Below are 14,516 nucleotides of genomic sequence, written 5' to 3'. Positions count from 1 at the left end.
GAAAAGAGTATGTCCGGGGTGCGTGGGGTCCTTAATTATGCTGGATGCCTTTCTGAGGCAGCGGGAATGATAGAGTCAATGGATGGGAGGCTGGTTTGCGTGATGGACTGGGCTACATTCACAACCTTGTGTAGTTTCCTGCGGTCTTGTGTAGAGCAGGCTCCATACCAAGCTGTGATACAACCAGAAAGAATGCTTTCTGTGGTGCATCTGTCGAAGTTGGTGAGGGTCATAGCTGACCTGCCAAATTTCCTCAAGTCTTCCGAGAAAGTAGAGTCGTTGGTGGGCCTTCTTAACTATAGTGTCGGCATAGGGGGACCAGGACAGGCGGTTGGTGATCTGTACACCTAAAAACTTGAAGCTCTCGACCCTTTCTACTTCGTTCCCATTGATGTAGACAGGGGCAGGTTCTCCTACGCTTCCTAAAGTCGATGATAATCTCCTTTATTTTGTTGAAATTGAGGGAGAGATTATTGTCGTCGCACCAGTTCACCAGATTCTCTATCTCATTCCTGTACTCTGTCTCGTCATTGTTTGAACTCCGACCCACTACGGTGGTGTCATCAGCCAATTTGAAGATCAAGTTGGAGGGGAATTTGGCCACACAGTCAAAGGTGTATAAGGAGTATAGTAGGGGGCTGAGGACACAGCCTTGTGGGGCACCGGTGTTGAGGATGATCGTGGAGGAGGTGTTGTTGCCTAGCTTTACTGATTGTGGTCTGTGGGTTAGAAAGTTCGGGATCCAGTCACAGACGGAGGAGCCGAGGCCAAGGCCACGGAGTTTGGAGATGAGTTTCGTAGGAATGATGATGTTGAAGGCTGAGCTGTAGTCGATAAATAGGAGTCTGACATAGGTGTCTTTGTTATCTAGGTGTTCCAGGGTAGAGTGCAGGGCCATGGAGGTGGCGTCTGCTGTGGACCTGTTGCAGCGGTAGGCGAACTGTAGTGGATCAAGACAATCCGGGAGGCTGGAGTTGATTTGTGCCATGACTAACCTTTCGAAGCACTTCATGATGATGGATGTCAGAGCCACTGGATGATAGTCATTAAGGCACGCTGCTTGGCTTTTTTTTGGTACTGGGTGGATGGTTGTCTTCTTGAAGCAGATAGGGACCTCCGATTGTTGTAGAGAGAGGTTGAAGATGTCTGCGAATACCCCTGCCAGCTGATCCGCGCAAGACCTGAGTGCTCGTCCGGGTACCCAATCCGGGCCAGTGGCTTTCTGTCGATGGACCTTCGAGAAGGCTGCTCTGACGTCTGCAGTGGTGATCTCCGTTACAAGTTCATCCGTGGCTTCTGGGGTGGAGGGCTCGCTCTCGCTGACCTCTTGCTCAAAGCGAGCATAGAATGCGTTGAGCTCATCAGCGAGGGGTGCGTTGGAGCCGACGATTTTGCATGCCTTCATCTTGTCACCTTTATGTCTTGCTGACCTTGCCACAGACGGCAACATAGACGGTTCTGTCTTCACAAATGAGGACACAAATCAGATCCCAGATATGTTGGAGAATGAAAGGTTTAGTGAGTGGGAATAACTGAGGGAGATCAACATTAGTCGAGAAATGGTGCTGGGAAAACTGATGGGATTGAAAGTGGATAAATCCCCAGGGCCTGAGAATCTGCATCCCAGAGTGCTTAAGGAGGTGGCTCTGGAAATAGTGGACGCATTGGTGGTCATCTTCTGGGATTCTATAGACTCTGGAACTGTCCCTGCAGATTGGAGGGTAGCTCACGTCACTCCGATATTCAAAAAGGGAGGTAGAGAGAAAGCAGGGAATTATAGACCAGTAAGCCTAACATCGGTAGTGGGGAAAATGCTTGATTGGATTGGATTTGTTTATTGTCACGTGTACCGAGGTACAGTGAAAAGTATTTTTCTGTGAGCAACTCAACAGATCATTAAGTACATGAGAAGAAAAGGGAATAAAAGAAAATGCATAATAGGGCAACACAACATATACAATGAATCCATTATCAGGGACTTTATAGCGGAACATTTAGAAAGCAGTGGCAGGATCAGTCAGAGTCAGAATGGATTTATGAAGGGAAAATCATGCTTGACAAATCTGTTGGAATTCTTTGAAGAGGTAACCAATACAGTCGACAAGGGGGAGCCAGTCAATGTGGTATATTTGGACTTTCAGAAGGCATGTGACAAAGTCCCGCATAAGAGATTGTGCAAAATTAAAGCGCATGGGATTGGGGGAAATGTATTGAGGTGGATAGAAAACTGGTTGGGAGAGAGGAAACAAAGAGTAGTGATTAATGGGTCCTTTTTCAAATTGGCAGTCAGTAACCAGTGGGGAGCCACAGGGATCGGTGCTGGGACCCCAGCTATTCACAATATATATTAATGATTTGGATGAGGAAACAAAATGTAACATCTCAAAGTTTGCGGATGATACCAAATTAGGTGGGAGAGTGAATTGTGACGAGGATGCAGGGATCCTACAGCAAGATCTGGCCAGGTTGGGCGAGTGGGCAAACCAATGGCAGATGCAGTATAATTTGGATAAGTGTGAGGTTATTCATTTTGGAAGCAAAAACAGGAAGGCAGATTACTACCTGAATGGTTGTAAATTGGAAGAGGGGAGTGTGCAGCGAGACCTGGGTGTCCTTGTGCACCATTTGCTGAAGGTAAGCATGCAGGTGCAGCAGACGGTAAAGAAGGCTAATGGTATATTGGCCTTCATTGCAAGAGGTTTCGAGTATAGAAGCAGGGATGTGTTGCTGCAATTGTACAGGGCCTTGGTGATGCCACACTTGGAGTATTGTGTGCAGTTTTGGTCGTCTCCTCTGAGGAAGGATGTTCTTGCTCTCGAGGGAGTGCAGCGAAGGTTTACCAGACTGATTCCAGGGATGGCGGGACTGTCATATGAGGAGAGATTGATTAGGTTGGGATTGTTCTCGCTGGACTTCAGAAGAATGAGGGGGGATCTCACAGAGACTTATAAAATTCTAACAAGACTAGACAGGGTAAATGCAGGGAAGTTGTTACCAATGATGGGTGTGTCCAGAACCAGGGGTCACAGCCTGAGGATTCAGGGTAAACCATTTCGGACAGAGATAAGGAGACATAGGCGGAGGTAGTGATCGCAATGGATCGAAAAGGCTTTTGATCTGGTAGAATGGGTCTATCTGTGGGAGGTACTGGGATGGTTCGGATTCGGGCGGGGCCTTATCGACTGGCTCAGGTTGCTGTAGCAGGCTCCTGTGGCAAGTGTACGGATGAATAGGACAACATCGGACTATTTTAGACTGCACCGGGGGTCGAGACAGGGATGCCCCCTCCCCACTGTTGTTTGCGCTGGCTATAGAGCCGTTGGCAATTGCTCTGAGAGCCTCGAGGGGCTGGAGAGGACTGGTCCGGGGGGGGGGGGGGGGGGGGGAGAGAGCACAGGCATTCGCTCTATGCAGATGACCTGCTTCTGTACGTTTCGGACCCAATAGAGGGGATGGAAGAAATCATGAGGGCTCATGGGGAATTTGGCTGGTTTTCGGGGTATAAGCTGAATATGGGAAAGAGTGAGATGTTTGTGGTCCAGGCGAGGGGACAAGAGAGGCGACTGGGAGAGCTGCTGTTTAGGTCAATAAAAGGAAGCTTTAGGTACCTAGGTATCCAAGTGGCGCGGGAATGGGACCGGCTGCATAAATTGAATCTGGCCTGGTTGGTGGACCAAATGAAGGACGATTTTCGGAGATGGGGCACGCTTCCGTTATCTCTAGCTGGGAGGGTGCAAACAGTGAAGATGACGGTCCTCCCGAGATTCCTATTTGTATTTGTGTCTCCCCATTTTTATTCCACGGTCCTTTTTTAAACGGGTCAACAGAGTGATCATGGGCCCCATCTGGGCAGGCAAGACCCCGCGAGTCAGGAAGGTAATGCTTGAGCATGGTCAGGGAGAGGGCGGGCTGGCGCTGCCAAATTTTAGGAAGTATTACTGGGTGGCTAATATAGCCATGATCAGGAAGTGGGTGGTGGGGGAGGGGTCGGCATGGGTGTGCATGGAGGCGCCTTCATGTAAGGGCACCGGTTTGGGGGTGTTGGTAACTGCGCCTCTGCCATTCCCGCCAGCACGGTACTCCACCAGCCCCGTGGTGGTGGTGGCCCTGAGAGTTTGGGGCCAGTGGAGGAGACATGTGGGAGCAGTGGGAGCATCCGTTTGAGCCCCAATCTGTGATAATCACCAGTTTGCCCCGGGGAGTATGGATGGGGGGTTCCGGTTATGGCGAGAGCGGGGATTGAGAGGATAGGGGATATGTTCATAGAGGGGAGCATGAGGGCATTGTAGGAAAAGTTTGGGTTGGCAAGGGGAATCTAATTCAGGTCTCTGCAGGTGCGGGACTTCCTACATAAACAGGTGTCAACCGCTAAGGGGGATTCAGGACAGGGTAGTTTCCAGAGGGTGGGTAGGAGCAGGAAGCATCTCGGACATTTAAAAGGAACTAATGGGGTCAGAGGAGACGCAGACCGAGAAGCTGAACGTACATAAAAAGCAAGAGGGTGGCCAGGAAAAGGGTTAGCCCACTGAAGGATAGGCAAGGGAATCTATGTGTGGAGCCAGAGGAAATGGGCGAGGCACTAAATGAATACTTTGCATCAGTATTCACCAAAGAGAAGGAATTGGTGGATGTTGAGTCTGGGAAAGGGTGTGTAGGTAGCCTGGGTCACATTGAGATCCAAAAAGACGAGGTGTTGGGCGTCTTGAAAAATATTATGGTAGATAAGTCCCCAGGACCTGATGGGATCTACCCCAGAATACTGAAGGAGGCTAGGGAGGAAATTGCTGAGGCCTTGACAGAAATCTTTGGATCCTCACTGTCTTCGGGTGATGTCCCGGAGGACTGGAGAATAGCCAATGTTGTTCCTTTGTTTAAGAAGGGTAGCAAGGATAATCCAGGGAACTACAGGCGGTTGAGCCTTACGTCAGTGGTAGGGAAATTACCGGAGAGAATTCTTCGAGACAGGATCTACTAACATTTGGAAGCAAATGGATGTATTAGCGAGAGGCAGCATGGTTTTGTGAAGGGGAGGTCGTGTCTCACTAACTTGATAAGAGTTTTTCGGAGAGGTCACAATGATGATTGATGCAGGTAGGGCAGTGGATATTGTCCATATGGACTTCAGCAAGGCCTTGACAAGGTCCCTCATGGCAGACTGGTACAAAAGGTGAAGTCACACGGGATCAGGGATGAGCTGGCAAGTTGGATACAGAACTGGCTAGGTTATAGAAGGCAGAGAGCAGCAATAGAAGGATGCTTTTCTGATTGGAGGGCTGTGACTAGTGGTGTTCCGCAGGGATCAGTGCTGGGACCTTTGCTGTTCGTAGTATATATAAATGATTTGGAGGAAAATGTAATTGGTCTGATTAGTCAGTTTGCAGACGACACAAAGGTTGGTGGAATTGCGGATAGCGATGAGGACTGTCAGAGGATACAGCAGGATTTAGATTGTTTGGAGACTTGGGCGGAAAGACGGCAGATGGAGTTTAATCCGGACAGATGTGAGGTAATGCATTTTGGAAGGTCTAATGCAGGTAGGGAATATACAGTGAATGGTAGAACCCTCAAGAGTATTGACAGTCAGAGAGATCTAGGTCTACAGGTCACTGAAAGAGGCAACACAGGTGGAGAAGGTAGTCAAGAAAGCATATGGCATGCTTCCCTTCATTGGCCGGGGCATTGAGTATAAGAATTGGCAAGTCATGTTGCAGCTGTATAGAACCTTAGTTAGGCCACACTTGGAGTATAGTGTTCAATTCTGGTCGCCACACTACCAGAATGATGAGGAGGGTGCAGAAGAGATTTATCAGGATGTTGCCTGGTATGGAGGGCATTAGCTATGAGGAGCGGTTGAATAAACTCGGTTTGTCATCACTGGAACGACGGATGTTGAGGGGCGACCTGATAGAGGTTTACAAAATTATGAGGGGCATAGACAGGGTGGATAGTCAGAGGCTTTTTCCCAGGGTAGAGGGGTCAATTACTAGAGGGCATAAGTTTAAGGTGTGAGGGGCAAGGTTTAGCGGAGATGTACGAGGCAAGTTTTTTACACAAATGGTAGTGGGGTGCCTGGAACTCGCTGCGGAGGAGGTGGTGGAAGCAGGGACGATAGTGACATTTAAGGGGCATCTTGACAAATACATGAATAGGATGGGAATAGAGGGATACGGACCCAGGAAGTGTGGAAGATTTTCGTTTCGACAGGCAGCTTGGTCGGCACGGGCTTGGAGGGCCGAAGGGCCTGTTCCTGTGCTGTACTTTTCTTTGTTCTTTGTTCTTTGACGCGCAAGTGGGAGGAGGAGCTGGGAGGTGAGCTAGAGGATGGTCTATGGGCAGACGCGTTGAGTAGAGCCGCGCGTCCACAACATGTGCCAGGCTCAGCCTGATACAATTTAAGGTTGTTCACCGGGCTCACATGATAGTGGCCTGGATGAGCAGATTCTTTGGGGTTGCAAAATGTGCGGGAGGACCGGCGAACCATTTCCACATGTTCTGGACATGTCCAAAGTTTGGGGGATTTTGGCAGGGGTTTGCGGACGTCATGTCCAAGGTGTTAAAAACAAGGGTGGCGCCGAGTCCAGAGGTGGCGATTTTCGGGGTGTCTGAAGACCCGGGAATCCAGGAGGAGAAAGTGACGTCCTGGCCTTTGCTTCCCTGATAGCCCAGAGACGGATACTATTAGCTTGGAGGGACTCCAAGCCCCCGAAGTTGGAGACCTGGCTATCGGACATGGCTAGCTTTCTCTGATTGGAGAAAATCATGTTTGCCTTTAGAGGGTCGCTGGTAGGGTTCAACCGGAGGTGGCAACCGTTTGTCGACTTCTTTGCGGGAAATTAATCGTCAGCAGAGGGGGGGGGGAATAGTTTATATTGGAGTAGGGGGTTCATAAGGGTGGGACCTGTACGAGAGGTAAATGGCTTTTGCACTAGGTTTATGGTTTCATGTATATTGTTTATTTTGTTGTCGTTACCTCAATAAAATGTTTATTAAATAAACGATAAGGAGACATTTCTTCACACAAAGAGTGGTGAGCCTGTGGAATTCATTACCACAGGAAGTAGTTGATGCTAAAACTTTGAATGTATTCAAGAGGCTGCTGGATATCGCACTTGGGGAGAATGGGATCAAAGGCTATGGGGGGAAAGCAGGATTAGGCTATTGAGTTGGATGATCAGCCATGATCATGATAAATGCGGAGCAGGCTCGAAGGGCCAAAAGGCCTCCTCCTGCTCATATCTTCTATGTATCTATGTTAACAGATGGAGGAAAATCTTTATAAACTTTGTAAAATTGTTTGCTTTAGCTGTGATGTACATCTTACCAGAAAGCTCTTGAAATTCCAGCTTCTGACTGAAGATGAGGTAGTTGCTGGCAATGAAATGCAGTAACCAAGTGGACAATCGTGTGGCATTGTGGAACTGAAAATAAAGTATTCCAGATTAAAATATACACACCACCAATAGACTCCATTACATTCCTGAAATGGCAACAGCAAAGGAGTTACAAGAGTAAAAATTCAACAGGAATCAGTGTGGATTGATCTGCAAATATTCCGTGCCCTGGGGGACACGGGAGCTAACAGGTACAGGAGCATGAAGAGACGCCATTACAAGTGAGATTCTTGATTGTAATTAGATCACTAAGGACGAAACGAGAGAGCATCCCTCCAGCTGGATGACAGTGGATGGGCATTGGAGGAAGATGGTGCGGTCTGCCATGTCAAAGCTATAGATATAAGGATGGAGAAAGTAAAGTTTCCCTTTGGTACAGTCATGTAGGATGTCATTTGTGACTGACAAGAGCCGTTTCAATATTGGCAAGGATACTCATCTGGTGAGTTTCAAACGTGGATTTCTGGGGAAAATGGGCACACAATGGAAGGTGACAACACAGTGAAGGATCTTGAAGAGGAAAGGGAGATTGGGGTAAGGGAGCAGGTTTTTACATCCCCTCCCGCTTGGCATGATACGATCTCGCCAAACTGAATGCAGATTTAACTGGCTCACCACATCTATCGGGGGAGGGGGGGCTGTTGGAGAGACACCTGCAGCGGGCGAGGGTGAGAGTTTGCCAGAACAGTGGGTGACAGGGCTGTTTTGACAAAGGAGCAACAGGTGGGTCTCATGATTAAGATGAGTTCAGTGAGGGCATGAGGGAGATCGGAAGGAAATTGAAGAAAGATGTGCGACCAGGGCTTGGGCAGGAGGAACTTTAGACAAAATCTGGCCTTGTGGGCTAGAGGAAGAGGAATATCATAGAATCCCTGAAATACAGAAAGAGGCCATTTGGCCCATCGAGGACCTGCTGCCCCTCACTGTGGCAGAGCAGAGGGCCCCGGACGTGGTTGGCAGACTGGAGGAAAAGGAGGTCGCCGAGGTGGAGTTTGGCCGTGGGCGAGGAAGTGAAACCCCGCTTACTGGAAATGGGGCCGGTACAGCTGGAGCCCCTCGTCCCCAGCCAGTGCCAAAGCCAGTGACCCCCAGGCAGCTGAGCACTGACGGGGAGAGCTGCCCAAACACCAGTCCTCCGCCCGAGACTCAGGACAACCCAGAGCTCGGGTCGGAGGAGGACACGGACTTTCCGTCACAGCTGTATCCAAGACCCTCCACCATCCCATAGGCTATCTCCTCGGTTGGGCACATTAGTGAAGAGGCTCTTGGGACACTAGTTGGTGCGCACCACACATCATATCCAGTACAGCAGGTAGAGGTAGGAGCAGCCGAGAGGCCGGATGGTTGGAGGGCCGGCCGGCCCCAGGAATCAGTTGCCGTCCAGACGGGTCTGGGCTCCTGGAACATCCAGTCCCAGCCACAGTGGAAATGCAGTCAGCCAGGGACTACGAGAAGGGATGTCAGCGAGCATCCAGCACCTGCAGGTGGAGAAGTCCATTCCCGTGCAGGAGCTGTGTGTGGTGCCAGCCATGTGTGCCACCCAGGCAGACACTGTCCGTGGTGGAGGCATTGCGGGGGTGGGGGTACGGTTCCGGCTGTGGATCAGCATGCCCAAGGCCTGGGGCATTCTGTGCAGGTGGTGGCCGAGGTCCAGGACAGGGCTGCCCTCTCACAGGCAGCCGTGTGCCAGAACAACCTGGAAATTGCAGCGGCGCTCCTCCGCATAGCCCAGTTAGAGCAGGCCATGGCTGGGAACGTCAGCGGCATTGCCCAGGTGCTGGCCAGCGTAGCGCAGACACAGAGGGAGGTGGCACAGTCCCAGAGGGAACTGGCCCAGTCCCTGGCTGATGTGGCATAGGCCCACAGGATGGTGGCACAGTCGCAGCGTAATGTGGTGCAGCCCCAGACAGAGATGGCCCACTCCCTGTGCTCCATGGCCACGTGTTTGCAGACCCTGGTTGAGACCAGAGCGGGCCTCCAGGATCGGCAGTGCCAGGTGGCGGGGTGGCCCTCGGAATGGCTCCGTTCGCACCCCTGTCCAATGGGGTAGCCCGGGGGCCATCGGGCACCCTGAGAGAGGAGGAGATGATGGGGCCCGTGCCGGTGACTCCCGCAGGGGAGGTGCCGGAACACTGCAGCACCCCGGACTCCCCCCCCCCCCCCCCCCACTGTCCCTGGTGCATATAGTGGGCCGTGGCCAGAACAGGGCGGCACCACGCCACCCGGGACAGCCGACCTGCGGCCGGACCCATCCAGGCCGCGTCTCCCCAGGAAAAGCGCCCCAACGGGGATCCTAGTCGCAGGGTAGGAATCACAGCAGGCCACCTCCACCCCTGCTGTACTGTCTGGGGAACCACCTCGGTGTAATGTTAAGACCCCAAAGGCCATAAAGTTAGACACCAGTTAGGTTGGCATGGGTGCAGGGTTCAGTTTAGTTATAGGGGCTAGGGCACAGACTGTCTATATTTCTTCACAATAAACACCTGTTACCACTGTGACAACCTGTCTCGGTGCTCTGTCTGATGTGTGTGGGGGTGGGCTGGTCAGGGGGGAGACCAGTGCACGCACTGTGGGAGGACCGTCCCCCCCCCCCCCCCCCCCCAACTGTCGCCAGCACGCCCACCCCAGGGATTCGATGGGACCGTGTGATGAACTGGCCAGCTCACATGCAGGTATCACCCAGGTGGAAGATGCTACTGTGGGCATGAGTCAAACGTGTTCATCGCAGAGCGGGTTGTCATCATCCTCCAGCCCATGGATCAGACCCGTTGTTACTGCCAACCCAGGGCATCCAGCTTGTGGCGTTGCAAGTATGTATAACAGAGGGGGGTGCAAGCGGTGTGGGAAATGAGGGGGTGATGGTCTGGGATCTGGCATCCGTGCCCCTGGCCAACACTGCCCCTCCATCCCCTCCCTCCTAGTCGTTGAACCTGGAGGCGATCAGAGTGTCCCGTGCGTGTTGGCCCTGGTGATAACGTCTTGCGGCCTCCCGTCCCTGCCTGGGCCCATGTCCTGCTCATCCACCCCCACGCCCTCCTTGTCAGTCGAGACCTGCCTTCCTCCTCCTCCTCCTGCACATCGCCCCTCTGCTGCACGATGTTGTGAAGGATGCAGCAGGCCGCCACAATGCGGGCGACCCTCTCCACCTTGTACTGGAGGGCCCCTCCAGAGCAGTCCACGCACTGGAACCGCATCTTCAGGATGCCGAAGCACCGCTTGCCAACACTCCTGGTCGCTATATGCGCATTATTGTGGCGGGTGTCCGCGTTGGTCTGTGGCCTCCGGATAGGTGTCATGAGCCACGGCTCCAGCGGGTGACCCCATGTCATCCAGGTGCCAACCCCTCAGCCGGTGGGGGGGGCGGGGGTGCCACCCCTCGAATGTGTCAGGGATCACCAAATGTGCCAGGATGAAGGAATTGTGCTCACAGCCTGGGTATTGGGCGGCGCAGAGGTGCACGATGCGCAGCTGATGGGCACAGACCAGTTGGAAGATCATTGACTGGTCCCCCTTTTGGTTTGTGTACAGCGGCCTGTAATCCGCCAGTGCCCGTAGGGCGACATGCATCCCGCCGATCATCCCGGCGATGGCGGAGAACCCCGCTGCTCGGGCATCCTGGTGGGCTCAGTCCACATGGAAATGAATGTTTTGCACCGCCTGGGCATATAGGGCCTCCGTGATGCCGTGGATGCACCTGAGGTCTGTGAGATCCTGGACAGGTCCAAATTCGGCGACTGGAAGAACCCTGTCGCATGGAAGTTCAGGGCGACCATCACCGGGGGCGGGTGTCCTCCCCCCCCATACCCCTGTGTTTCCAGGGGTGCCATCATCTGGCAGATGTGTCACACTGTCTCTCTGCTCAGCCGGAGTCTCCAACAGAATGCCCGGTCCGGCAGGTTCTCGAATGAAAGGCGACGGCGGTATACACAAAGCTTCTTGGCACTTCCTCCTCCTCGGCCTGTTGGCCGGCCGGCCCTCCAGCTTGTGTGGTCGCCACCTGCCCCTCTGCAGCCCGTTCCACTGCTGGCCACCCTGCTGTTGCCCGCTTTGCTCCTTCTCTCCGAGTGACTCCCGCTCACGCGGCCGCAGTGCATCTCATAGAGCTGTGACCATTCACTAGAGAGAGGGACCTTGTTGCTCATGAGAATAGGGTGAACCAGGTTAACAGACTTGAACAGGTTGGTATTAAGAAGGAGGATGTGCTGAAAATTTTGAAAAGCATCAGGATAGATAAGTCCCCTGGGACTGACGGGATATACCCAAGGTTACTATGGGAAGCGAGGGAGGAGATTGCTGCGCGGTTGGCAATGATCTTTGCATCCTCACTCTCAACTGGAGTAGTACCAGATGATTGGAGGGAGGTGAATATTGTTCCCCCGTTCAAGAAAGGGAATAGGGAAATCCCTGAGAATTACAGACCCATCAGTCTTACATCTGTGGTGACCAAAATATTGGAAAGGGTTCTGAGAGATAGGACTTATGATTATTTAGAAAAACATAGTTTGATTAAAGATAGTCAGCATGGCTTTGTGAGGGACAGGTCATGCCTCACAAGCCTCATAGAATTCTTTGAGGATGTGATGAGACACATTGATGAAGGTCGGGCAGTGGATGTGATGTATATGGATTTCAGTAAGGCATTTGATAAGGTTCCCCATGGTAGGCTCATTCAGAAAGTTTGGGGATATGGGATACAGGGAAATTTGGCTGTGTGGATACAGAATTGGCTGGCCAAAAGAAGAAAACGAGTGGTCGTGGAATGGAAGTATTCCGTCTGGAGGTTGCTGACCAGTGGTGTCCTGCAGGGATCTGTTCTGGGACCTCTGCTCTTTGTGGTTTTTATAAATGACTTGGATGAGGAAGTGGAAGGGTGGATTAGTAAGTTTGCCGATGACACGAAGGTTGGTGGAGTTGTAGATAGTGTCAAGGACTGTTGCCGGTTAAAACAAAACATTGACAGGATGCAGAGCTAGGCTGAGAAGTGGCAGGTGGAGTTCAACCGAGATAAATGTGAAGTGATTCATTTTGGAATGTCGAATTTGAATGCTGAATACAGAGTTAAAGGCAGGATTCTTGGAAGTGTGGAGGAACAGAGGGATCTTGGGGTCAACGTACATAGATCCCTCAAAGCTGCCACCCAGGTTGATAGGGTTGTCAAGAAGGCGTTTGGTGTGTTGACTTTCATTAACAGGGGGATTGAGTTTAAGAGTCGCGAGGTTTTTCTGCAGCTTTATAAAACCCTGGTTAGACCACACTGTAATATTGTGTCCAGTTCTGGTCGCCTCATTATAGGAAGGATGTGGATACTTTGGAGAGGGTGCAGAGGAGATTTACCAGGATGGTTCCTGGACTGGAGGGCATGTCTTATGAAGAAAGGTTGAGGGAGCTAGGGCTTTACTCACTGGAGCGAAGAAGGCAAAGAGGTGACTTGATAGAGGTGTACAAGGTGATGAGAGGCATGGATAGAGTGGATAGCCAGAGAATTATCCCCAGAGCGGAAATGGCTGTCATGAGGGGACATAGTTTTAAGATGATTGGAGGAAGGTATAGGGGAAATATCAGGGGTAGGTTCTTTACACAGAGAGTGGTGGGTGCGTGGAATGCACTGCCAGCAGAGGTGGTGGAGTCAGAGCCATTGGGGACATTTAAAAGACTCTTGGACAGGCACATGGACAGCAGTAAATTGAAGAGGTGTAGGTTAGGTCGATCTTAGATTAGGATAAATGGTCGGCACAACATCGTGGGCCGAAGGGCCTGTACTATACTGTACTGTTCTATGTTCTATCACCAGGGTGGCCAACATTGTCTGCAGGGGGTGAAAGGCTAACATGTTAGCATGGTGCATACTCCCGTGCACAACCAGGTTCGATGGTCTACACGGTGGTGCTGGTTGGCACTGCAGGCTCCGCCCACGCATGTCCCTCCCCCACACCCGCACCCCTGACCCGCGGGTGTCCGGCACCGTGGGGACCCCTGCTGCGGCTGCCATGGGTGTGGCCCTGGGTGGTCCCCCGGTGGGTAGAGGCAGGTTGGGTGGGGTGTTTGGGGCCCGGGGGCGGTGGTGGGGGGGGGCACTGTGACGGGATGCGGGGGTGGGCGTTCCCATATGGCCGGTGTCACTGTGTAGAACCAGGGGCCGAGGTGGGTTGTCAGTGGATGTGCCGCAAGATGGCCGCCGTAATGGTGGTCGGTGCTTGGGCACCGCCCAGGTTCTGTGGGGGGGGGGGGGGGGGGAGGGGGGTGTGGAGGGGGGGGGGCACCCTGGCTGCTCGGCCTGTTCCCTCTGTCGTGTTAGGTACACTGAGATAACATGGGCTGCAACGGGCTGCAGCTATAACTGAAATATACTCCAGACCTTGAAGTTAGTTCAATTTGATTTATTGAACCCGTCATACAGTTAGCTCAGTTCTCTGTGAGTTCGACCTCTCTGCTAACCTAAGTGTGATTACTCTGTCTGACTGAACCAGAATAGCTCTTAGCCACGTGCTGTAGGTGTTATGTGATATATACACCTGACTCACTCTGTAGATGTCCCCAGTAGAAAGAGGTGGAGTGTGAGTGCCTCGTGCCTTTTATAGTGGGAAACCACCCTCAAGTATTCTGCCTGCTGATTGATTATGTCCTGTTCGCTGTGTTCATTAGCTGCCTGTCTGTATCTCATTATGTGCATGTCTGCATATCATGACATCTCCCCTTTGGAAATGTTTTTCTGTAGCATATGTGAAAGTATGAAATGAAATGAAAATCGCTTATTGTCACGAGTAGGCTTCAATGAAGTTACTGTGAAAAGCCCCTAGTCGCCACATTCCAGCACCTGTTCGGGGAGGCTGGTACGGGAATTGAACCGTGCTGCTGGCCTGCCTTGGTCTGCTTTAAAAGCCAGCGATTTAGCCCAGTGTGCTAAACCAGCCATGTGTAGGCCAAAAAACTAACTTATTTACATACAGTGGCAGAGGGGAACATATGTACATGTGTAAACAGGTGTCTAATGTGTGAAAACAGAACATAGCAAACAAAACAAATGTTCATAAGGCAAGTGTATGGCTGGAAGAGCAGTCCGCAGGTCCCTGTTCATCAGGAGTTGAGCCGGTGACATGCCGGTAGACAGAGGGTTTGCCCTGTACG

At 51.9% G+C, this 14,516-nt stretch overlaps 1 protein-coding gene across 4 annotated transcripts in view; it reads right to left on the bottom strand.

The window, feature by feature from the left end:
- rhobtb3 (Rho related BTB domain containing 3) overlaps window positions 1-14,516 on the bottom strand; it is a 294,119-nt gene that overhangs the window by 3,691 nt on the left and 275,912 nt on the right. For all 4 annotated transcript variants that reach the window (XM_072516320.1, XM_072516318.1, XM_072516319.1 and 1 more), the window contains one exon: window positions 7,322-7,418. In XM_072516320.1, the coding sequence (XP_072372421.1) occupies window positions 7,322-7,418 (97 nt within the window). The remainder of the gene's footprint in view (window positions 1-7,321; window positions 7,419-14,516) is intronic.

This window comes from Scyliorhinus torazame, chromosome 9 (assembly GCF_047496885.1).
Source record: "Scyliorhinus torazame isolate Kashiwa2021f chromosome 9, sScyTor2.1, whole genome shotgun sequence".
Lineage (NCBI taxonomy): Eukaryota > Metazoa > Chordata > Chondrichthyes > Carcharhiniformes > Scyliorhinidae > Scyliorhinus > Scyliorhinus torazame.
Note: the sequence above shows the minus strand (reverse complement) of the source record. Positions and strands in the feature narration are given on the sequence as shown.